Source organism: Anabrus simplex, chromosome 4, assembly GCF_040414725.1.
Source record: "Anabrus simplex isolate iqAnaSimp1 chromosome 4, ASM4041472v1, whole genome shotgun sequence".
In the NCBI taxonomy this organism is placed as follows: Eukaryota; Metazoa; Arthropoda; class Insecta; order Orthoptera; family Tettigoniidae; genus Anabrus; species Anabrus simplex.
Genome location: NC_090268.1, coordinates 74,193,736 through 74,220,223, shown reverse-complemented (window position 1 = coordinate 74,220,223; position 26,488 = coordinate 74,193,736). Strand labels below are relative to the sequence as shown.

General features: G+C 44.3%; 1 protein-coding gene across 1 annotated transcript in view; it reads left to right on the top strand.

The window, feature by feature from the left end:
• The window catches only part of Pal2 (Peptidyl-alpha-hydroxyglycine-alpha-amidating lyase 2), a 138,105-nt gene that overhangs the window by 40,998 nt on the left and 70,619 nt on the right, over positions 1 to 26,488 (top strand). Inside the window, exon 4 of the mRNA XM_067146009.2 lies at positions 2,058 to 2,259. Coding sequence (XP_067002110.2) covers positions 2,058 to 2,259 — 202 coding nt within the window. The remainder of the gene's footprint in view (positions 1 to 2,057; positions 2,260 to 26,488) is intronic.

Below are 26,488 nucleotides of genomic sequence, written 5' to 3'. Positions count from 1 at the left end.
GAACCTTTGCTTATCCTCCGGTAAAGAATAGGATTTTGTGGGCTCAACGCTGGCCTTAGACTGGCATACGATATCCGAGTTTTGATCGAGTTCATCAGTAGCATGTAACATATTTGGGCGTAATGTTTCATAATCTTCCGAAGGACAGATGGAATTTCTTATCGCCTGGGAATCATTGAGGCTAAGAAGCAATGATCTCACCTTTCGCCTCACAGCTGTCGGAAGAGGATGGTCATAAAGCCTTCCGAACCCTCCAAGCTGAGAAAGATAGCTTTCGATTATGACTTGATTACTTTTGTCACCATTTATTTATGTCAGTGGCTTTAGGGATTACATGAAAGTGTATGTTTCGTTCCTTCGCGTGCCTGTTATAATTTGTGCAGCCTGCAATGGCATGACAAAGCATACTGAAAAGTGTACACTATTACTGCTTTTTACGTTTTATCACATAAAATAAACACACACGGTTTCTTGTACATCACAGGTATGTTACTATCGTTTATTATTAGCACCTAGCTTCTGCGTGTACAGCGATTCTTATTCGAACTACCTCTACCTCATTCAGAGCAAATTCAACGCGAGGGTCCTGCGTGACGTCACAGCTCTGCTTTGCAACTGCGCACCTCTCTAGTGATCCCTACCTTGTATTCTACGTACCTTGATTACTACCTGTCAAGCCAGGGAGTGTACTCTTCCTCTGTTCACGGAAGAATACTATTCCTTGCTAGATACTCTTTGATTCTGTAACCTTTCCCAGCTTTCAAATATTTTCAACAGATGACAGAGCGTTTCTAATAACGTACATGCTGCTAGGAAAAAAATGTCTACCTGCAAACAAAATACATCATGACATACGTCTTAGACATAATGTGGGAACACCTATCGAAGGATAACATAGCTACACTAGACAGCGCGAAGGCCATGTATCTTAAAGAACGCTCCTTGGAGACTAACCTAGGAGCTCACAAGACAACCGTTTTATATAAAACTACGATTAAAAATATTATTGCCTTCCAGGACATAATACCACGATTTGCATCAAGAACTGCAGGATAAAAGAAAAAAAGCTAATATATGGATAGAATTTTACCAATCAGACGACATGATCACATCAGAACGGATGAAGTCTGACTACGAACTAAGGCATGCCATAACGCGCTTTTTTATTAAATCTTGATAAAACCATTTAAAAGGGCAGGTAAAACAGTATGACTGCGGCAGGTATATTAAGACGAGTTATCTGACCTATTCATAACGAATGTTATGGAGCAGCATGGGATCACTGATATGTTTTACGAGGGTAATTCCAAAAACAAGGTCTCCTATAGTTGTATGGCTGTTGATCACAACATTGTGAAGAGTGTTTCTCGCGCACGCCGCGATGAGGCACTCAGTCTTTGCTTGGCAGCCGCTGAGAATGGAGCTCCCATTGGATGTTACCGCCAACCAATTGACGATAGTGTATGGTAAATCATGCTTTGCAGGTGAACAGGACAACTTTTTGGATTCACTTGTCACAGGTGACGAAACTTCGGCGTTCCACTTTACACCTGAGACCAAGCAACAATCACGCCAGTGGAGGTAACCCTCTTCGCCAAAGCCGCAGAAATTCAAGCAAACACATTCTGCCGGTAAAATCATGACAACTACGTTTTGGGATCGGTAGACTTTATGGCGGCGAGCTGGTATGACATTGGCATACAAAAACTGTCACAGCGTCTACAAAAATGCATCGACCGAAATGGTGATTATGTAAAAAGGTAGCTAAATGTTCAGGCTGTCAAATGAAAAAGATAGGAGACCTCATTTTTGGGATTACTTTCGTAAAAATGTAATTATTGCTCTTTGTGAGATGTGCAGATCACTTTTCTGTGAGTAGGACAAGGAAGGAGGGTACTGCTTTAGGCAGAACATCCACTGATTAAGACTTCCACATTGCTGATAACGGTCGTTACGTGGCGTTAGAGACTCAACTGTAGGGCAGTAAAACTTCGAAACATGTGCCTATCCCGTACTACCAATTAAATAGCTATGAATTTCCAACATTTATATTTCAGTTTCCTCCCGGAGCGAGCACCCCTGAACTTGTGTTCGGCGAGAAATTCCGTCCCGGGGCTGGCACCAGGAGGTTGTGTAAACCCACGGCTGTGGCTGTAGCGTCTTCAGGGGAAGTGTTCATCGCGGATGGATACTGTAACTCGCGAATCCTGAAGTTCAACGGAAGAGGTCATCTTCTACGTATCCTCCCTCAGCCACCAGGTGAGCCTTGTGTAATTTATGTGACAAAAAGCCCCAGGGGCTCTCAGCTTGGGAGCACGGATTGGCGACCACGGGACCCTTAGTGGAGTCCTGGCATTACTCCCACTTACTTGTGCCAGGCTCCTCACTTGCATCTATCATGTCCAACTTCCCTTGGTGAACTCTCGTTCTTTTCCGACTCCGATGCTATTAGAGCCATTCGAGGGCTGTTGTCGTGGAGAAAAGTTTAGACACTCGAGTTTATACGTTAATAAAATGTTTATCCTTTGTCCCACATAGCAATAAGCAGTGGCGGCTGGCGGTATCTGAAGCTGGGTGTTGCACCAACATTTTCAGTGTCACATTTTTATAGCTTACAGAAATAACAAGAAGCTCTATTATCGTTAAGTAATGAACTACATTCCTAATCAAACTGTAATATATCTAGCAATTACAACCCAGGAAATAAGAGGCTAATTATACACTGTAACTACAGTTACTCTTAATAATGTTACTGGCTTTACGTCCCACTAACTTCTTTTTACGGTTTTCGGAGACGCTGATCCCCCTGTTGGTGGGGGTGGTAGAATAACACCCACGGTATTCCCTGCCTGTCGTAAGAGGCGACTAAAAGGGGCCCCAGGGGCTCTGAACTTTGGAGCGTGGGTTGGCGACCACGGGGCCCTTAGCTGGGTCCTGGCATTCCTTACACTTACTTGTGCCAGGCTCCTCACATTCATCTATCCTATCCGACCTCACTTGGTCAACTCTTGTTCTTTTCCGACCCCGACGCTATTAGGTTTGCGAGGGCTAGGGAGTCTTTCATTTTCACGCCCTTCGTGGCCCTTGTCTTCCTTTGGCCGATATCTTCATTTTTCGAAGTGTCGGGTCCCTTCCGTATTTTCCCTCTGATTAGTGTTATATAGAGGATGGTTGCCTAGTTGTACTTCCTCTTAAAACAATAATCACCACCACCAATCACCACCTTTCGGAGATGCTGAGGTGCCGGAATTTTGTTCTGCAGGAGTTCTTTTACGTGTCAGTAAACCTACTGACACGACACTGATGTATTTGCGCACCTTCAAATACCACCAGACTGAGCCAGGATCGAACCGCCCACGTTGGAGTCAGAAGGCCAGCGCGTCAACCATCTGAGCCACTCAGCCTGGCAGAGTTACTTTTTCCTCACTTGAACTGAAAATTTGCCATCCTGTTTTTCATTGAAGCAAGATGATGGTAATATTTTGGGTGGTCTGGTATGGCGTGGAAAAGAAATTACCCAGCAAGTTAGCCGTGCGGTTAGGGTCGCGCAGCTGTGAGCTTACATTCGGGGTATAGTGGGTTCGAACACCACTGTTGGAATCCCTGAAGATGCTTTTCCGCGATTTCTCATTTTCACACCAGGGAAATCCTGTGGCTGTGCCTTAATTAAAGCCAGGGTCGCTTCCTTCCAACTCCTAGCCCTTTCCTATCCCACCTTTGCCGTAAGACCTATGTCCGTCGTTACAACGTAAATTAAATCTGTAAATTTAAAAAAATGGAAATGAATTACCTTTACGAGGGGAGAGAATGTAGGAATGAAGTAATCTCCGCGGAGTGGCGCAGTCTAACGGGGACATTTGAACTGTTTCTCGATAGCGGGCTTGCTAGTCTCGTGCAACTCCCTGAGACCGATACTGGCGAGCATGCTACCTGATGCTATGCAGGCTCGTCCCTGCTGAGGTACACTGCGCCGCGCTGTCCGCTAGGGAGTTGCCGTAGGAAAGCAAACCCCCTGAGTTTGATTCGAAGCCAGTGGCGTTTGTCGGTCCGTTACGAAGCATTAGTACAACGAACGCCCGAGGACGGTTGATTTTAACATGTTTTTGAATATGTGTTAGGTTTACTAAACCAAAACATTAGAAGAAAAGACGACAATTGAAGTTCAAAATTATTGGGAGTTGTGTAACCCTGCAGCAATACCACGCACCGCCCCTGGAAACAAGTACACCAAACGACCAAGCAAAGCTCACAGAAGGAAGAAGTGAAGGGAACTGCCTACCTGCCTTACATTCATAGCACACAGATCGAATTGCCAAGGTCCTCCGTAAACACAATATAAAAGCAGTGTTTGGCAACGTCACTAAAATTGCTCACAGTCTGCGTAAAACCAAGAACAAATTGTCCCCACTTTTACATCCTGGGGTATACGAAATTCCCAGTACTTGCGGTAAGGTATACGTTGGCGAAACATGCCGGTCCATTGGTACCCGTATCAAGGAACACGAACGTAATATTCGTCTCTCAACCAGCCAGACAAATCAGCAATAGCTGAGCAAGCTCCATTGTCGGGCCATGATGTCATGTTCCAAGATGCTCGAGCTCTTACTCACACTAGACAATCCAGGTCCAGGATTATACGGGAAGCTGTGGAAATACGTAAGCAATCCTAACAATTTCAACAGGGACACTGGCTATCAATTAAGTAATACCTGGTTGCCAGCCATTAAGGATTTGCGTAGGTACTGTAGTTCCCTTCCTTGTCCCTTCACTATTGTTATTTTGTTTCGGTGTTTTCCAAATTCGTACGTTTCTCATCGCCAGATGTTTCATTCCAGGCTTGTGACTATGAATTTCGACGACCTGAGTTTGGATCTCGTCGCAGTTATATTTTCTGTACGAAATATATATATTGCTAGTTGCTTTACGTCGCACCGACACAGATAGGTCTTATGGCGACGATAAAATAAATTATTATTTGGGAGGAAGTGAAGATAAAAAATGCGAACGAAAATATTAGGCAAACTGCAGTGAACTTTATTTCCTACCTCAAATTAGCAGAGAGTTAGAGAGAGAGATCCAGCAGTAACTCTGAGAACGTATAGGTAAGGTAAAGGTTATTCTGCCCGAAGGCAGGTCCGAACCTCCGCAGAGGTGTTCCTGAGCCGGAGTTTACGTGCGGTAGGGTGGCCAGTTCCTTTCCGCTCCTCCATTCCCTTACCCCCCACCAACAGCTCGTGGCAACCCATCCAACTCCTGACCACGCCCAATGTTGCTTAACTTCGGAGATCTCACGGGATCCGGTGTTTCAGCACGGCTACGGCCGTTGGCTGAGAACGTATAGGCCTATATTAATTTCAGGTAGAAAATACTGCAAAGTGTACTGCAATTTACGAAATGTTTTGTTTACATTTTTATTGACCTATACTCTTATAGATGAGTTACTGTTGAGTGCCCCCAACAGGTAAATTGAAGCTCACTGAAATCGGTTGGCCGCAGGGTTTGGCCTCTACTTGTAAGATAAAAATATGAGTGATAGTTTCCCTTTGCTCTTTCAGTCTACCAAGTCTATTAAACATAGGCACCAATTAATATTAATGGCGTGTGGTCTCTGGAGAGTCTTGGTACAGGACTTTCGATTTGACATCGTATAGCTGTCGTAAGAGGCGACTAAAAGGGTTCCGGGAATTGGGCTCCATGTTAAATTATTTCTAATTATTATGAAGGCAGCACTAACATCCAGCACCCAAGCCAGAGGAATAAGATCCCCGAACCAGCCGGGAATCGAACACGAGACCCCATGCAGCAAAGGCCAGCACGCTAATTATCTAGCCGCGGAGTCGGACAGGCATCAATCACCTGATCCTATAAGCAAAGATTTGTACACCAGTCGTCATTTGAAATGACTGTGTGAGAAATGGTGTGATTAGTATTACTCATACCAATGTTCCAAAGATGTTGCCAAAATCGAAGTTGAGTATGCCACCACATTAGGAAACTTTAGGAAACATAGAATAGAATAAGTCCGCCTCTGTGATGTAGTGGTTAGTGTGATTAGCTGCCACCCCCGGAGACTCGGGTTCGATTCCCGGCTCTCCCACGAAATTTGAAAAGTGGTACGAGGGCTGGAACGGGGTACACTCAGCCTCCGGAGGTCAATTGAGTAGAGGCGGGTTCGATTCCCATCTCAGCCATCTTGGAAGTGGTTTTCCCTGGTTTCCCACTTCTCCTCCAGCCAAATGCCGGGATGGTACCTAACTTAAGGCCACGTCCGCTTCCTTCCCTCTTCCTTGTCTATCTCTTCCAATCTTCCCATCCCCCCCACAAGGCCTCTGTTCAGCATAGCAGATGAGGCCGCCTGGGCGAGGTATTGGTCATCCTCCCCAGTTGTATCCCCGACCCAGAATCTGAAGCTCCAGGACACTGCCCTTGAGGCGGTAGAGGTGGGATCTATGGCTGAGTTCGAGGGAAAACCCGACCCTGGAGGATAAACAGATTAAGAATAGTATAGAATAGAATAGAGTACTCCTATCCCCTAGTTCCGGATCGCCAGGAACTTGGGAGATACTAATAAAATTTATTGCAAGATACAATATATATGTGTGTGTGTATCTAACGTAAAAGCTAATTCTTTCGTGCCGGGATGAGTGGCACATACGGTTGAGACGCTAACCTTCTGACCCCAACTTGGAGGTTCGATCCTGGCTCAGTCCGGTGGTAGCCTATTTGAAGGTGCGCAAATACAACTCCTGTGGAACAAAATTCCGGCACCTCGGCGTCTCCGAAAACCGTGAAAAGTAGATAATGGGACGTAAAAACAAAAAAATTATTTTTTCTTTCTTTCTTAATCCGTTTACCTTTTTTTTTTCGCTATTTGCTTTACGTCACAGCGACACAGAGAGGTCTTATGGCGACGATGGGAGAGGAAAGGCCTAGGAATGGGAAGGAAGCGGCCGTGACCTTAATTAAGATACAGCCAGAGCATTTGCCTGGTGTGAAAATGGGAAACCACGGAAAACCATCTTCAGGGTTGCCGACAGAGGGGATGGAACCCACTATCTCCTGGATGCAAGCTCACAGCTGCGCGCTCCTAACCGCACGGCCAACTCGCCCGGTAATCTGTTTTTCCCTCGGACTCAGCCAGAGATCCCACCTCTACCGCCTCAAGGGCAGTGTCCTGGAGCTTCAGACTCTGGGTCGGGGATACAACTGGAGAGGAATACCAATACCTCGCCCAGGTGGCCTCACCTGCTATTCTGAACAGAGGCCTTGTTGGGCGATGGGAAGATTGGAAGAGATAGACAAGGAAGAGGGAAGGAAGCGGACGTGGCCTTAAGTTAGGTACCATCCCGGCATTTGGCTGGAGGAGAAATGGGAAACCACGAAAAACCACTTCCAGGATGACTGAGGTTTGAATCGAACCCACCTCTACTCAGTTGACCTCCCCAGGCTGAGTGGACCTCGTTCCAGTCCTCGTACCACTTTTCAAATTTCGTGGCAGAGCCGCGAATCGAACCCGGGCCTCCGGGAGTGGCAGCTAATCACACAAACCACTACACCACGGAGGCGGACTAATTTCTCTGTTACTGCCTTAAATATTACAGTTACATCTACTCACTATTTACACCCGATCTCTAAATTGTAGGCCTTTGCTGGCAAGACCTAGTGTTGACACTCCACCACGTCTTCTGGAGTGGGCTTAAACAAATTTGTTACTTTAATTCTGCCTGGCGTAAGAGGCGACTAAAAGTGGTGCCATGGGATTTCAACTTGGGAGCGTGGGTTGGTGCCCACCCACAGCTGAATCCTGGCATTGCTTCCACTTAATTTTGCCAGGCTCTCTCTTTCATCTATCCTGTCCGATCTTCCTTGGTCAACTCTTATTCTTTTCCGACCCCGACGGTATTAGAGCACTCGAGATATAGGGAGTCGTTCATTATTACGCCCTTCATGGCCCTTGTCTTTCTTTGGCCGATATCTTCATTTTCCGAAGTGTCGGATCCCTTCCATTTTTCCTTTCTTATTAGTGTAATATAGAGGATAGTTGTCTAGTTGTACTTCCTCTTAAAACAAACCACCACTCACTTGTCTGAGTCTCATCCTGAGCTTTGACAACATGAAGGCGACTGAGGTATGAGTGATGCTAGTAATGCCATTCCTTATGCAGTTATTCCCTGTTATGAATGGTGTGAAAATGTTGCTCATAGGGTCGGTTGATGCTGGTATTTCAGTGGGCTTGGCAGACGCATTTTCTGCACAGTTGTTTAGTTCGCCTTTTCATGCACACATCTCCCAGGAGCAAAGCAAGAGATGTTTGAAGTTAATATGAATTCCGCTACCACGTTGTTTGATTCCATCGAGACATTAAAATATAAAACTGTGAGATAACCTAAAACCCGACTTCCGTGCTAAATAACATGGCAGTGTTTTGATTGGCTGCCGTGTACTCTTTACGTTCATGTTGTTCCTCCATTGTAAATACCACAAATTTTACGTTAATTTTACGGTTACGGTTACGGGGCCTTAGCCTTGAGAATACGATGATCTATCTTCCAGTTACATTTTTAAAATTATATTCTCCAAAGATTATTCCTATTGAAATTAATTTTTATAATTAGAATCGTATGTGCTATGTTAAGCTTTGTTAAATTGGCAGCCTTAAAATAAAGGAAGAAATACATTTAGAAATTACCATATTTTGGCTTTTATTAAGTAGAGAATCATATCGGTACAGTGATCTGTTTAAAATACCTTTTGATTTTATATAAGCAGTTGTCCTTGAAATGGTTTCCCACTTCTCCTCTAGGCTAATGCCGGGATGGTACCTAACTAAAGACCACGGCCATTTCCTTCCCTTTTCCTTGTCTAACCCTTCCAATCCTCCCATCCCCCCACAAGACTCCTGTTCAGAATAGGAGGTGAGGCCGCTTGGGCTAGGTACTGGTCATTCTCCCCAATTGTATCTCCGACCCAAAGTCTCACGCTCCAGAACACTGTCCTTGAAGCGGTAGAGGTGGGATCTCTCGCTGAGTCCGAGGGAAAAAACAATCCTAGAGGGTAAACAGATTAAGAAAGAAAGAAAGAAAGAAAGAAAGAAAGAAAGAAAGAAAGAAAAAAGATTTTATATAAATACGTTAATTTACTTCATTTTCTTAGAAAATATATTTCTGAGAACGTATGTGCAAAATGTATCGATACAATGGGTTAAAGGAACCGGCTTCCTCTACCAAATGTAACATTGTGTTCTACTATGTATCAGAGTTACTATTTCTATCGTGAAAGGTAACTATGGCACCCTGCCATTTCAAAATGCTACAAGAGAATGTTCCTTCCTCTGCGCTGTGTTAAGTGAGGCGTATCTTCAACACACGAAAGGCGTCGCCCAGTGATTGTATAGGCATTCCTGACAGGTCCTCAATCTAGGGGTCTCGGCACATCAATTGAAGGGAATGCTGCCATCTCGAGGCGAACAATGCGAACTAGCTACAAAGCCAGATGCCGACACCACGCAACAACTGCGTACAATCTCGTCGCGGACAGTTTGATTGCACCAACTGTTAGGTGATCACCGAAAAGGTCTACCTACCGTGAAATTGAATTGCTGTTAATTTACCGGTCATTAAGTTTCACTGAAATTCAGTCTGCCAATAACCAATATGGTTTAATTTAATAGTAGAATACGATGCTAATGAACTGCGTATCTCACAGGAGAACTTAATTCCCAATTAAAAGTTTACGACTTGTTATTTACTTATTTCGATGCAGAAGACGTCTTTCGTTTCATTAGTGTACTGAGCTCCGCGTAGAATTTCTAGCGTCAAACACAAATGTGTAGTAAGTTCCTGTTCATAACTTGACAACTATCTGTTTAGACTCCAGGGTTGGTTTCTCCCTCGGGTTCAGCGAGGGATCGCACCTCTACCGCCTTAAGGGCAGTGTTCTGGAGTGTGAGACTTAAGGAGTCGATACAACTGGGGAGGAGGACCAGTACCTCGTCTAGGTGGTCTCACCTGCTATGCTGAACAGAGGCCTTGTGGGGGTATGGGAAGTCTGGAAGGGATACGTAAGGAATAGGGAATGAAGCGTCGTGGCCTTATGTTAGGTACCATCCCAGCATTTGCCTGGAGGAGAAGTGGGGAAACCACAGAAAACCACTTCGAGGATGGCTGAGGTCGGAATCGAACCCCCTCTACTCAGTTGACCTACCGAGGCAGAGTGAACCCAGTTCCAGCCCTTGTACCACTTTTCAAATTTCGTTGCAGAGCCGGGAATCGAACCACTACATCACATAGGCGGACAACTTGACAACTATAATGATAATAATGCCATTGTAGTTACGTCCCAGTAACTACTTTTTGACGGTTTCCAGAGACGCCCAGATGCCGGAAATTTGCCCCGCAGGAGTTCTTTTCTGTGTCAGTAAATCTACCTACACGAGGCTGGCGTATTTGAGCACCTTTAAATTTCACCGGGACTGAGCCAGGATCGAACCTGCCAAGTTGGGGGCAGAAGGCCTGAATGGGCCACTCGGCTCGGCAGGAGATACCACGGATGTTATTCTACCTTCCTCCCCCCCGCCCACCAACCTGTCGTAAGAGGCGATTGAAAGGAGGACCACGGGCTTTCAACATGGGAGAGTGAATTGGCGACCACGGTTACCCTAGCTGAGTGAGACATTGCTTCCACCTACTTGTGCCAAGCTATTCACTTTCATCTCTCCTATTAGTGTTAATAGACCGGGCGAGTTGGTCGTGCGGTTAGGGGCGCGCGGCTGTCAGCTTGCATCCGGGAGATAGTAGGTTCGAATCCCAAGTCGACAGCCCTGAAGATTGTTTTTCGTGGTTGCTCATTTTCACACCAGGCAAATGCTGGGGCTGTATCTTAATTAACGCCATGGCCGTTCCTTCCAACTCCTAGGCCTTTCCTATCCCATTGTCGCCATAAGACCTATCTTTGTCGGTGCGACGCAAAGCCACTAGCAAAAAAAGAAGTGTTAATAGATGATTTTTGCCCAGCTGTTATTTTTATAATGCTATTTGTTCGGGGCATCGACCTATAGGGAGTTTTTGCCCCTACTTGAACCAGATGATATGAACCTGCGTGTAATTGGAATTGCGTAAGTGAAAAGTGTTGAATGTGAGGAAAGGAACGTTAAGGACGACACAAACACCCATAGATTCATAGATTCCCGGGTTCGATTCTCGGCCGGGTCGGGGATTTTAATCGTGTTTGATTAATTCTTCCAGCTCGGGGACTGGGTGTTTGTGTTTGTTCTAACACTTTCCTCTTCATATTCAAACAACACACTACACTACCAACCACAACACAAACACCCAGTCCCCAGACCAAGGATATTAATCATTTATAATTAAAAACCCCTGACCCGGCCGGGAATCGAACCCGGGGCCGCCGGGTGACAGGCGCACGCGTTGCTCCTTACACCGCGGGGCCGGACTTACCCAGCTGTACTTTATCTTAAAACAATAATTACTATCTCTACCCTCGTATCAGTAGATTTATCGTCACATAAAGGAACTCCTGCGGGACAAAATTCTGGCATCTTGGCGTCTCCGAAAACCGTCAAGAATAGTTAGTGGGAAGCAAAAACCAATAACATTATAATTTTTAATCAGAATTCTGCTTTGAGGGAAAATTAACCTTGACATTGAATAATAATGTAGTCCGACTCATTGGCTGAATGGTCAGCGTTAAGGCCTTCAGTTCATAGGTTCCCGGGTTCGATTCTCGGCCGGGTCGGGGATTTTAATCGTGTTTGATTAATTCTTCCTGCTCGGGGACTGGGTGTTTGTGTTTGTTCTAACACTTTCCTCTTGACAATCAAACAACACACTACACTACCAACCACCACAGAAACAGGATATAAAGTTGGCGTCAGGAAGGGCATCCTTCCGTAAAACGGGGCCAAGTCCACATGTGCGACACAGTTCGCACCCGCGACCCCACATTTGTGGGAAAAGCGGTTCGAAACAGAAGATGAAGAAGATTAAATAATAATGTTATTCTTCTTACGTCCCACTAACTTCTTTTTTGACGGGTTTTGGAGATGCTGGAAGTTTGTCCCGCAGGAGTTCTTTTACATGCCAGTAAGTCTACCGACACGAGGCTGGCGTATTTGAGCACCTTGAGAACCTGCCAAGTTTGAGTCAGAAGGCCAGTGCCTCAGCCGTCTGAGCTACTCAGCCCGACAAGAACTCGTTTCAATATCTCGCCGGAACATACTCATATTTTGACAGCTCTGCATCCACTCAGTTATTCTTGTTACTCGTCTTGTGAATAAACCCAGTCTGTACAAGTTCCTGTCATGGGGACATATTGAAGCTCTCACCAAGTAAACTACATTTAGCCTGCTCTTTTTATATCCACTTCCGACATGTGAAGCCAGGAATAAACGAAGGAGGAGACTTCACATAACTCGAGTACCACGGAACCATCGGAGCGTATAAAAAATAAAAATAAAGAGATGTTCGTAATGCAATGGAGACGACGTGGTTGGAGTATTTTGGATCTAGGTAGAGGAAATGAGTCAGCCCCGTGGTGTGGGGGTAGCGTGTCATGCCTCGTGGTCCTTGTTTCGACTCTTCGATCGCGCAGGGATTTCAATTCTGGACTGTAGGCTGCGAAGGGAAGCACTCACTCTCATGAGACCAACTTTGGAGCTGTTTGATATGATGATGATGATGATGATGATGATGATGATGATGATGATTGTTGCTTAAAGGGGCCTAACATTTAGGTCATAGGCCTCTAATGGTACGAAATGAGACGAAATGTAACGACAAATTAAAAGTCCAAAATCCTCCACTGACCAGAATTCAAAACGAATTCAGGACGAAGAATGAATGGATGGATATGAATTTAAAACAATCTGTGGATCCGACCCACAGAGCCTCACATTCACAGAAACTGACGTAAAACAATAGTATTTCTGACCACGGGACTGCTTCTAAAGCACAACACTGAATCGATTATGCTTACAGTCTAAAGGGGTCCAAAATCCAAGTCACCAGCCCCTCATAATGGTACTTTCGCTAGGAAAGTAGAACCATGGAATTTGTTATGGTGCAGTACTAATCAAAAGTAGCGTAGACTCGCGGTATTCCACACATTATGGTACTACTCACAGGTAATGAAATTCGCACATATAATACAGACCTATGGTGTTTCGCACATGGCGGTGCCATTTACAGGCAACGCAAACCTATGGTGTTCATCACATAAGTGTACTAACCACAGGGACTCGTACTATCCTGTGGTGTTCCTCATATAGTGGTACCCATATCATAGGCAAGCCAGAACCATTGGTGTCGCTCATATAGTGGTACTAATCACAGGTACTGTGAAAGCCGAGTGCACTCTAAGTGGGGGGCCGACCGCACGGTGCTCCTGCGTGCTGCTAATCACAAACTTATTATGTACCTAATATAGTGGTACTACGCGCAAGTAAAATCGACCCATGGTGTTTCCCGCGTGGTGGTACTAATCACAAGTAGTTTCATGGTTCTAATACAATCATCCCTTGATCGCCCCTTTTAGTTGCCTGTTACGACAGGCAGGGGATACCGTGGGTGTATTCGTCTGCGTCCCCCACCCACAGGGGTTGTGTGCTTGGTCCGCGAGAGGTATATTTTTCCCCTCAAGTCCGCCGGCAAGCCGGTTAGGACCCCAGTATCTGCCACCTGGGACGCGCCACGTGGGAGTATCACCACTCCCCCTGCTACGCCAGCGTAGTAGGTTCGTGGTTCGCTCTAAGAAATAAATTATTTATGTTCATAGGAGTTCATGTATTTTGATCAGATACAATAAAGAGTTAGGTCAACAACCTGAAATATTTTTGCAATGTACGTAATGAATTACAATTTTCAATTTTATATTTTAAGAGGTGATTAAGAAACATTTCTAATAGGGAGTTAAGGTGGTGAAGGCGTGGCTTGTGGTTGCTTGGGTTTAAATTTATCTGATGAAACTCACCAACAATGCAATCATCCTTACCGGGAAAAACATCAGTTAGGTTGTTTATTTGAATGCATACCGCATTGTTAGATGCATTTACATTGTCGTCGTCGTCGTTGTTGTTGTTGTTGTTGTTGTTGTACTTTCATCTTGGATAGTAAATATCTACGTCCTCACTCGTGATAAAACTCCCCCGCCTTTTGGAGGCTAGCTATTATCATCGGACACCTGATAAGTTTTAAATACTATTTTCTGAAATTCAGTGTACAGAGAAAGTCACGTGACACTACAACACTATGCAAAATCAAGCATCTGACTTGTTGAATTATGTAAATATATTACGTTTTGCTGAATGAATAACAGGAATTTTATTTTTTTTAAATTGAAATTCAGTCATCCGAGGAATTGTAAATCGTAGCTTGTACGCTTAAAACCTGTACCTTTGTAAATTGTAACACAAAAATTATAACGTGCCACTTTTCCTTGAATGCATAAATATAAGAAAATAAAACTGACCTTTTATATCGAGCGCAGTATAAATCAAACCGGAATGTGTTAAAAAGGTCAGTATTCTTGCTATTTATTTTTAATACTGTACCGCATTTCGCTGAGTAGTGGAGGTGAGCTTCGTAGTCGCAATCGGACGTTACTGCTTCCCTTCCCTGCCAAGTGTGTTCGCTCTTTCGCTTAACTGTGACGTATGCTTGCTACGTAAGCTGCCCGCATTTACGCCACGCCAGCCCGGCCGCATTGGGCTAGCCTCAACAGGCTGCCAGCTGAGCAACTCTGCTCTTAATATTCCGTATAGCCACTGGCTTGTTTGTAAAGTTTCCTTTAGAGAAAATATGAACAAGCACATTCTATTTGGGGAGAGTAGCGCGTAACTTATAGCAGATAACAGTTATAACACGGCAAGCAGCAGCCATCTTCATCACTGATGACGGCTACATTATTATCTTGTTACTCATACAATAGTAACTGAGAACAGATACACTGATATCTGAAAACGGGTACATTTTCGACGAAGACAGGTTATAGTTATTTTAAGAGAACCAAGGAAAATTCAAGCCGTAACAAAATATGTTTTTAATAAGAGTTTCAGTCAATTCAGCATTACTATATTCTCAATTGATAACTTTAAAACACAATCTGTGAGAAGGGATATATTGATGAAAACAACATTGATCATTACCCGGATATTTATGACCTTCTATATTTTTTCTTTAAATTATTACCATGGAAAATAAAAATTAAGCTTTATCTACGGCGACTAAAATTATGCAATTTTCAAGGGTCATATAAAGTCATATTTTGGCTCTTTTAGCGCTTTATTGTCACTTTCCAGTAATTTTTCATATTATGGTCATATTTCTCCGCGAATTTTCGTATTTTTGTCACATGTTTATTCCATTTTCGCATATCTTCTTTCAGTCGTCTGAAAACGAATTTTTCACATTTCCTAATTGTTGTTTGTAATTTCTTACAATTATATTTCTTAAGGCTAATACACACCAAGCGATAAAGTTGCGGAACACGTGTATCGCGACAAGTCCCAGGGATGTCCTGCGACATTTTTTCCGTGTTTGGGACTGTCGCGATACAAAAGTTGCCTGTCGCAGGTCTCCCATTCGAAATGGGATACATGACACAAATGTTGCGCAACGTGATGTAATCTGGACGTGTCGCGAGACAAAGTCCCGGGACACGCCGATGCCAGAGTGCAGATAGCCGCCACGTGTTGGAGTTGTGTTTCGTGTTCTGTTGTTTTGCGATGGAAACTACTCTAAAAATCATTGAGGATTTACACACCCTCCCTTGCCTTTGGGATGTTATGTCCACCGAGTATAAAAGCAGAGACGAAAGGAGGGAAGCAATGGAGTCTCTGGCTGAAAAGTTCACTATGTCCATTCACAAGATGGAGAAAATGATTCACAACATTAAAAGCACATAAAGCAATTTTTTGCACCATTTCGCGCCGTTTCCTGTGGTGCAACTGGCTCTATAGATGTGGACGCGGGACATTGTATCTCAACAGCCTAGGGACAGTGTCTTGCAACTGTCCCCATACAATGTCCTGCAACTTTGTCGCTAGGTGTGTATTAACCTTTAGAAACATATATTGATGTGAATTAGGAGGGTAAGCTTTATAGAAAGAGACAGAATAGTGAGCCTCAGTTGAAATCTTAATGATTTGACGTATTTCAAATATCCCCCAATAACATCCTGCAATGTTGAGCGTCTTTTTACCGTTACAAATCAATGTTGCGTGAAAATAGAAGATCGTTCCTATATGAAAACTTTAAAATATATGTAATTTGCTACTGTAATGCTTTCTCATCGGTCATCGAAATGTGACATTTATTTCATTCTGTGCAGAGTCGAGAGTTACCTCTGGATTGAGTAATTAAATAAATTCAAAATATAGTAATAAAATTCAAATTTTTTTATACACCGAGTTGAGCCTCTATGGATTGCGTGGTAACAACCAACTTCATTTCAGTGTCTAGGTCTTGTTCTTTTTCCGGCTTTGACTTCCTGCCAGTATCTTCTGAGCCCAGCAACGAGTGCCTGTTTATGCTCTTCAGACAAAGGTCCTTTCCGTCTTCTGGAAGTTGATGCCATTTGGAAACCTTGATAGTTGTTCACCAATCTTCTGAATGCGTTCCTGTCATGAATTTCTTGGTCTGAAATACCAATCTGCCTCAGATCTTTTTCGCATTCCTGGAACCATCTCGGCCTTGCTGCCTTAGATCGAATAAAATTCCATATTCTTTTTGTTAGTTGATCATCAGTCATCCTCAAGAGATGACCATAAAATAATAGCCGTCTCGTCTTAATTGACGCTGTGAGAGGTTCTGTCTTGCTGTACAAATCCTCATTTGGTCTCATTCGCCACTGTCCATTATTAATTATTTATTATTATTGAATGTTCTAGATTTGAACAGTATATTTTCAATATGATGTTAATTTAAACAGCGGCAAATCTTTGAAGAATTCGATAATGTGACCAAAAGACTTTTAAGTCATATTTATTGTCAAATTTTAATACATTTCAGGTCATAAATACTTGCATAGTTTTAATATTTTAGGTCATAACATCCGGGTCCTAGCCCATTACGAACCATTAGATAATATCCACGCCGGTTTTCTTGAGCGTTCGGCTCCCTAGTCCTCACTCGGTAATATTCGGTCAACATCGTATGCGGAGCTATCAACATTGAAATATAAAGTGCGTTCTGACCACCCTGACACCTTTTGTCAGAGGCGTGAAGCTGTGAGCTCGCATTCCGGAGATAGTGAGTTCGAACCCGGCTATTGGCAGGCCTGAAGATGGTTTTCCGTGTTTTCCCCACTTTTACACCAGAAAACTGCTGGTGTTTTACTATAATTAAGGCCACGGCCGCTTTCTTCTTACTCCTTGCCCTTTCCTATCCCATCGTCACCATACGACTCATCTGTGTGCGTCAGTGTGACTTAAAGCCAATTCCGAGTGTTCGCATGAAGGAGCTACACCAAATGACTGGGAAGTTGCTATTTTGCTTTACGTCGCACCGACAGAGATAGGTCTTATGGCGACGAAGGGAAGTTCCTATAGTAGCCTCTTTGTACAAAGGGAAGTGTGATAAATATAAAACGTGTAATTACAGGCCAGTCAGTCTGGCCTGGAAGCCATTCTTTGTGACTATATTAGACGCGTTTGCGAAATTACTAACTGGTTTGATAGAAGGCAGTTCGCATGTCAGAAAGTTTATTCCAGTGACGATCAACTTGTAGGATTCCAGCATGATATAGCAAATATTTTAGATTCAGGAGGTCAAATGGAATGTATCGCTATTGAATTATCCAAGGCATTTGATAGGGTAGATCATGGTAGACTGCTGGCAAAAATGAGGGCTATTGCACTACACAAAAGGGTGGCTGAATGGGAGGCTATATAGGTTATTTAGAAAAATCTCAGAGAATTGGAGAAGGTGAAGGATTACCTGATCCTGTAACGATTAAGAGGGAGGGGGGGGGGGGTGGTCGTGCAGGGCAGTATTATTGTACCGTTATATTTTATTATGTATATAAATTATGTAAAGAACTGCAATCACAGACAAGACTTTTTGCTGCTTTTCTTATAATGTATAGAGGAGTAAATAAGTTCCAGTCTTGTGAGAAACAGCAAAAGAGACCTCGACAGTGTTCAAGATGGACAGCAGACAATGGTATGGTCGTAAACGGAGTGAAGGTAGTGGTGGTGGTGGTGGTGGTGGTGGTGGTGGTGGTGATGATTATTGTTTTAAGAGGAAGTACAACTAGAGAGAAAAAACGGAAGGGATCCGACACTTCGAAATATGAAGATATCGGCCAAAGGAGGGCAGGGGACCCGAAGGGCGTGAAAATGAAAGACTCCCTAGGCCTCGAATGTTCTAATACCGTCGGGGTCGGAAAAGAAAAAGAGTTGACCAAGGGAGGACGGATAGGATAGATGAAAGTGTGAAGCCTGGCACAAGTAAGTGGAAGCAAGACCAGGACACAGCTAAGGGCCCCGTAGTCGCTAACTAACTCTCCAAATTGCAGAGCCCCTGGGGCCCCGTTTAGTCGACTCTTACGACAAGCAGGGGATACCGTGGGTGTTATTCTACCGCCCCCACGCACTGGGGGAAACGGAGTGGAATGTCAGGTTGTAAGTTTCACGAAGAGGAAGAGTCCTCTCAGTTTTAACTACTTTGTTGATGGGGTGAAAGTACCTCATGGGGATCACTCCATGTCGTACGATGTCGGCATGTAAAAGATCTCTAGTGACACATTTGGTGTTTACCCGACAAAATTCATTAAATCTCAGCCATAGACGCCCAAGAGAGTTTCGGTTTACTCGGTCTGCCATCTAGTGGGGGCCTAGAGTAAAACAGAGCATCGAAATTGACGAGCAGACAGCCAGATGGCGTCAAATTGAAATGTCTGCACACGTTAGCCGAGGCCATACGATTATTATTATTATTATTATTATTATTATTATTATTATTATTATTATTATTATTATTATTATTATTATTATTATTATTATTATTATTATTATTACTAATGGAAGTAATTAAGTGTTACTGCACGGAAAAATATCTTCATTGAGGTAATCACATTAACGAGGTTCCATGGCTAAATCGTTAGCGTGCTGGCCTTAGGTCACAAGAGCGCCGGGTTCGATTCCCGGCTCTGCCACGAAATTTAAAAAGTGGTACAAGGGCTGGAACGGGGTCCACTCAGCCTCGGGAGGTCAACTGAGTAGAGGTGGGTTCGATTCCCACCTCAACCATCCTAGAAGTGGTTTTCCGTGCTTTCCCACTTCTCCTCCAGTCAAATGCCGGGATGGTACCTAACTTAAGGCCACGGCCGCTTCCTTCCCTCTTCCTTGCCTGTCCTATCCAACATTCCCATCCCTCCACAAGGCCCCTGTTCAGCATAGCAGGTGAGGCCGCCTGGGCGAGGTACTGGTCATTCTCCCCAGTTGTATCCCCGACGTAAAGTCTCACTCTCCAGGACACTGCCCTTGAGGCGGTAGAGGTGGGATCCCTCGCTTATTCCGAGGGAAAAACCGACCCTGGAGGGTAAACAGATTACGAACGAACGATTTGTCACGGTCTAGGATGACAGCACTTTGACTACCTCCTCACCTATCTACCTCTATTGGACGTGTCGGACGTCGTGTGATCAGTAATCACGAAATAGCAGTTTGCATATTGTTCTGTTCAAAAGACATCTTGTTGAACTAAAATGACATGGTGGCTGATGCTCAAATGGGTATAAATGCATTGAACATCACTTTCATTAAATTTTACAAATGGACGTAGTTTTAATCTATGGAATTTCATATTAAACACTTCTGATCAAAGAAATTATTTCTTCCAAATTACCATTAGGTGATTAACTGTAATAATAATTAGTGCATAATCGTTTACTTTTGATACTAGACGTGAAAAATAGTATTGAACATACTATCAGCCCATACACAGCTGTAGCCTACAAGTGGATTGTTAACGCAAAATTGAGAGATACCTGTACGATTCTCCTACCGATGTTCTTGTTCCGTTCTCCTTCAAATTTGGGAGTATAGAATGATTTTAAAGATGAAATAGGTAGATCGTTTCACAGAAGAAAACATGCTGAATCATGTTGGTGGGAGGAGAGAGAAATTTAGCGGTTAAGAATGGTAGAAGTGTATGTGGATTTGAAGTCTAGAATAGTTGTAGAATGGAATAGTTAAGTAGAGTTTAAGAGGCTAGCGGAGAATAATGGAGACGTACATCAATCAAGAGGACAAACTGGGGCAAATATTCATTTATAGGAAGGGGAGTTAGGGATTGGAATAACTTACCAAGGGAGATGTTTAATAAATTTCCAATTTCTTTGAAATCATTTAGGAAAAGGCTAGGAAAACAACAGCTAGGGAATCTGCCACCTGGGCGACTGCCCTAAATGTTGATCAGCATTGATTGATTGATTGATTGATTGATTGATTGATTGATTGATTGATTGATTGATTGATTGACTGATTGATTGATTGGTGAATTGGTGACCGCCGCCTCTGTGGTGTAGTGGTTAGTGTGATTAGCTGCCACCCCGGAAGGCCCGGGTTCGATTCCCGGCTCTGCCACAAAATTTGAAAAGTGCTACGAGGTATGGAACGGGGTCCACTCAGCCTCGGGAGGTCAACTGAGTAGAGGTGGGTTGATTCCCACCTCAGCCATCCTGGAAGTAGTTTTCCGTGGTTTCCCACTTCTCCTCCAGGCAAGTGCCGGGATGGTACCTAACTTAAGGCCACGGCCGCTTCCTTCCCTCTTCCTTGTCTATCCCTTCCAGTCATCCCCTCCCCCACCCAGGCCCCTGTTCAGTATAGCAGATGAGGTCGCCTGGGCGAGGTACTGGTCATACTCCCCTATTGTATCCCCAGACCCTATGTCTCACACTCCTGTACACTGCCCTTGAGGCGGTAGAGGTGGGATCCCTCGCTGAGTCCGAGGGAAAGGCCAACCCTGGAGGGTAAGTAGATTAAGAAAGAAAGAAAAAAAGAAAGAAAGAAAGAAAGAAAGAAAGAAAGAAAGAAAGAAAGAAAGAAAGAAAGAAAGAAAGAAAGAATTGGTGACCAGGAAATAAAAGAGAAAACAACTCAGAATCGGTTGGATAGTTTTTGGTAATCGAAGTGACTAGCCCGCCATAGTGAGGCTAAAAGCATGTAATCCCACGATTGTAAAGGTATACAGGGTGTTAGGTGTATACGTGCAGATATTTATTGTAGCAATAGAGAACGATGTGACGAACCACTATATATCAAACTTTTAGTAATCCTCGGAAGTTATTTTCGAGAGCAAAGGGGTACAATGTTTTTAGAATAGGTAGTATGCCTTGTTCTTGTGAATGAATAGCTTTCCTTTGATAACAGGCAAGTCACGCGCCATCCCTGCCAAACTGGTTTCTGTTCTGTTTATGTTTAAGAGCAAATGGACTACTGTGACAGCTGAGCGCTCCCTATTCAATGCCACGAGATGTTACGTAATATACTTGCCAAACTGGTTTTATGTTTACGAGCAACTGACCTACGGTAACAGCTGAAGGCTACCAGTCTACAACATGTTACGTTACATTATCGCCAGACTGGTTTGATGTTGTTAGTATTTAGTTTCCGTCTTAGGGGTTTCAGACAACACTAGTTATCGGTTTCGGACCCTGGAGATGTATTGAATTCTCAGCGTTAATACTGGTTCATTTGCTGTTACGTCCTTTAGGGGATAGGGATATCTGTGGTCGTCAGCCCTGTGGTCTAGTGAGTATGGAAATGACCTGAAAACCTGTGTCGGTGCGCGACCTGTACGAGCGTGTGATATAATTGTTGGTTGGGATACGCACGCCGGGACGTGAAATGCGGTACGATCCCCGTTGTGCATTGCGTAAAGGTAGAAGAAGGAAGACAGTTCCTTGCGCCAACGAACAAATGCATGGCATAGGATATCCATATGAGTAGAATCAGAATTGAATTATCGAAGCACATCGAACGTTTTGTTTCAAACGAAAAATGGACATATTATACAACTAAGTAAATTAAACGTACCTACATTTCGTGCTTCCTGCCTGGTTGAGTGGCTAAAACGGTTGAGGTGCCAGCCTTTTGACTCCAACTTCGTATGTTCGAACCTGGCCCCGTGCAGTGGTATTTGAAGGTGCTCAAATACGTCAGCCTCGTGTCGGTACATTTACTGGTACACCGAGCTCGATAGCTGCAGTCGCTTAAGTGCTACCAGTATCCAGTATTCGGGAGATAGTGGGTTCGTACCCCACTGTCGGTAGCCCTGAATATGGTTTTCCGTGGTTTCCCATTTTCACACGAGGCAAATGCTGGGGCTGTACCTTAATTAAGGCCACGGCCGCTTCCTTCCAACTCCTAGGCCTTTCCTATCCCATCGTCGCCATAAGACCTATCTGTGTCGGTGCGACGTAAAGCCCCTAGCAAAAAAAAAAAGCTTCCTTCCCACTCCTAACCCTTACCTGCCCCGTCATCGCTATAATACCTATCTGTGTCGGTGCGACGTAAAGCAACTTGTCATTCGAGCCAAGACACCACTGTGGTTCATAATATCCTCTGGTGCTTAAACATACGTTCACGGAGGTCATCCGAAGTGGTTACCTCAGTTCGGTATACTTTGTTTCTCATGTCCCCCCACTGGAATAAGGGCTGGCCAATTGATAGTTCCACATCGTCCTGTCTACCGTTGAGGAAATGTCTGCACCATCGTGTAAAATCAACGTGGTTCGGCGTAGTCGAAGCGACACTTCCTCTGAAAGCTCCAGTAACGTACTGTATCTACTGTACAGGAGCAAGATAACATTAATAAAAAGATGTAACCGACATCCAACTACACCCATCCTGATATTAATTAGAACCGGTGCTGGGAACTGCCTTGTCCTATTGAATGGGGATATTCCACAGCTCATGAGTGGGATATAGTGGGTTCCAACCCCTCTGTCGGCAGCCCTAAAGGTGGTTTACCGTGGTTTTCCATGTTCACACCAGGCAAATGCTGGGGCTGTAACGTCATGAATGCCACGATCGCTTCCTTTCCGATACTAGCCCTTTCCCTCCCATCGTCACCATAAGGAAAGCTACACCGATCAAATTTATGCAAGTAAGGTGATTGGTACCGGTCTGAGTGTCTGAGACCGTTGAGGTCCTTATCTTCCGATCTCCAACTTGGCAGGTTCAATCTTGGTTCAGTCTGATGATATTTGATGGGGCACACATACGTCAGTCTCGTGTCGTAGAAATACTGGCACGTAAATGAACTCCTGCGATATGAAATTTCGTCACCTCAGCGTCTCAGAAAACGGTATAAATAGTATGTGGGACGTAAAGCAAAATAACGCTAATAAAAAGACGATTGGTCAAAGAGACAGACTTCTCACTGCATCCATCCAGATATTAATTGAGAGCCGGTGCTAGAGGTTGCCTTGGTATACTAAATATTAAACAATCCTTCTATAAAAATTGCCTTATGTGTCACTAATACACTTGACAGAAATTCTGGATTGAGTGCTTGATCAATTAACCAGCGGCAGAAATCCACTCTTAAATCATCACCGAGCTTGATAGTAGCAGTCGCCAAAGTTCGAACAGTATCCAATATTCGGGATGTACTGGCTTCGAATCCCTCTGTCGGCAGCTTTAAAGATGATTTTCCGTGGTTTTTCATGTTCACACCAGGCAAATGCTAGGGCTGTACCTTAATTAAGACCACGGTTGCTTCCTTCCCGATCCTAGTCCTTAGTTATATCTGTCGCCATAAAACCTATCTGTGTCGGTGCGACGCACCGATACAGATAGGTCTTATAGGACGATGGGATAGCAAAGGCCTAGGAGTTGGAAGGAGGCGGCCGTGGCCTTAATTTAGGTACAGCCCTAGCATTTGCCTGGTGTGAAAATGGGAAACCACGGAAAACCATCTTCTGGGCTGCCGACAGTGGGATTCGAACCCATTATCTCCGGGATGCAAGCTCTCAGCCCAGCGTCTCTAACCGCACGGCCAACTCGCCCGGTAATAATAATAATCATAATAATAATAATAATAATAATAATAATAATATTTTTTGCTGCCGGGCAGAGTGGCTCAGACGGTTGAGGCGCTGGCCTTCTGACCCCAACTTGGCAGGCTCGATCTTGGCTCAGTCCGATGGTATTCGAAGATGCTCAAATAAGTCAGCCTCGTGTCAGTAGATTTACTGGCGCGTGAAAAGAACTCCTGCGAGACTAAATTACAGCACCTCAGCGCCTCCAGAAACAGTAAGAGTAGTTAGTGGGACGTAAAGCAAATAACATTACCGGTATTATCAGGTCATTAGGAGCTGAAAGGCAGGGAAGAAAATAGTAAAATATGCGTGGTGTAGGAGGAAACAAGATGAAATGTACTTCACCCGTGCCTACATCGCTCGCAGTAGTTTACTACAGGATAGCATGCGTAAGACCAGAACCAGGTCTCTTTGCGATGAGTCAGGTGTATCTTCGTATTGTGGTTAGCACTAGAGGACAAAGTGTGACAAACAGGTTTTGTGTATAAACATCAAACATGCACACCAACAGACACACACACGCAATGTACCCAAACCAGTACAGTGTAGAATGAAGAAATGCCATGCTGTGTTCAAGGTCAATATCTAGCGTTTTAACAAGCACGTCTTCCGTGTGTTGTGTTCAGCTTGCGCCACGTACAAGGCAATCGCGAACTGAAACTCTAGATTTTTAATTTTTGTTACCGGTACTTCAATTTTTCTGCTCGGATTTATGAGAATATCGAACTATCGAGACTCAAAATACTACATCGATTGGGAACTGAACTCCCAACTCAATACGCTGCAGAAATGGTGTAACATCTGACATACCAATGTGAAACACGTAGCAATTGTTCAAGTGACCTCCCTGGACTACTCTGCAGACTTCACTTCTCCGTACCCGGCGAGTTGGCCATGCGGTTAGGAGCGCACAGCTGTGAGCTCGCATCCGGGAGATTGGGGCTTCGAACCCCAATGTCGGCAGCCCTGAAGATGGTTTTCCGTTGTTTCCCAAGTTCACACCAGGCATTGTGGGGTTGAACCTTAATTAAGGCCACGACTACTTTCTTACCATTCCTAGGCCTTTCTTGTCCGATTGTCGCCATAAGACCTCTCTGTGTTGGTGCGACGTAAAGCAACTAACAAAAGAAAATCACTTCTCCGAATCCAGTCTTCCGTAATATCCATTGGAGATCTGGCGGGCCAATTGATGGGTCCATGTCGTCCTATTCGCCATAGACCAAAGGACTGATCCAAATGATCACGCAGTAAGCGGCTTATATCAGGTGGTGGACCATCGTGTAAAAACCACATGTTTCGGCGTAGTCGAAACGGAGCATCCTCTGAAAGCTCTAATAACGTACCTATGAGGAACTCCAGGTAAGATACCCCTATGAACTGTGCAGGTAAGATGATGATAATAATGTCATTGGCTTTACGTCCCACTAACTACTTTTCACGGTTTTCGGAGACGCGGATTTGCAGGAATTTAGTACGATAGGAGTTCTTCACGTACCAGTAAATCTACTGACACAAGGCTGACGTATTTGAGCACCTTGTCAAGACTGGACTCAGAAGGCCAGTGCCTCAACCGTCTGAGCCACTCAGCCCGGCAAGATGATTGGTGCAGCACTGCGTAAAGTGCTGGCCTTCTGAACCCAACTTGGGAGGCTTGGTCTTGGCTCAGTCCGGTGGTATTTGAAGGTGCTCAAATACGTCAGTCTCGTGTCTGTAGATTTATTTGCATTAAAAAATACTGCGATAAAAAATTCTGGCATTTCAGCGTCTCCGAAAACCGTGAAAATTAGTTAGTGGAACGTAAAGATATTATTATTATTATTATTATTAGTAGTAGTAGTAGTAGTAGTAGTAGTAGTAATATTATTTTTACGGAAGTTCTAATTAAACGGGTCCATTACAGTCATCATTTTACCTATCGATACTTACTGTTCAGTAATAAGCCTTCCGTCCGCCTCTGTGGTGCAGTGGTTAGTGTGATTAGCTGCCACCCCCGAAGCTCGGGTTCGATTTCCAGCTCTGACAAGAAATTTGAAAAGTGGTACGAGGGCTGGAACGGGGTCCACTTAGCCTCGGGAGGTCAAATGAGTAGAGGTGGTCTGATTCCCACCTCAGCCATCCTGAAAGTTGTTTCCCGTAGTTCCCCCCTTCTCCAGGCAAATGCCGGGATGGTACCTAACTTAAGGCCACGGCCGCTTCCTTCCCTCTTCCTTGTCTATCCTTTCCAATCTTCCCATACCCCCGCAAGGCCCCTGTTCAGCATAGCAGGTGAGGCCGCCTGGGTGAAGTACAGGTCATTCTCCCCAGTTGTATCTCCGATCCAATGTCTCACGCTCCAGGACACTACCCTTGAGGCGGTAGGGGTGGGATCCCTTGCTGAGTCCCATGAAAAACCAACCGTTGAGTGTAAACAGATTAGGAAAAAGAA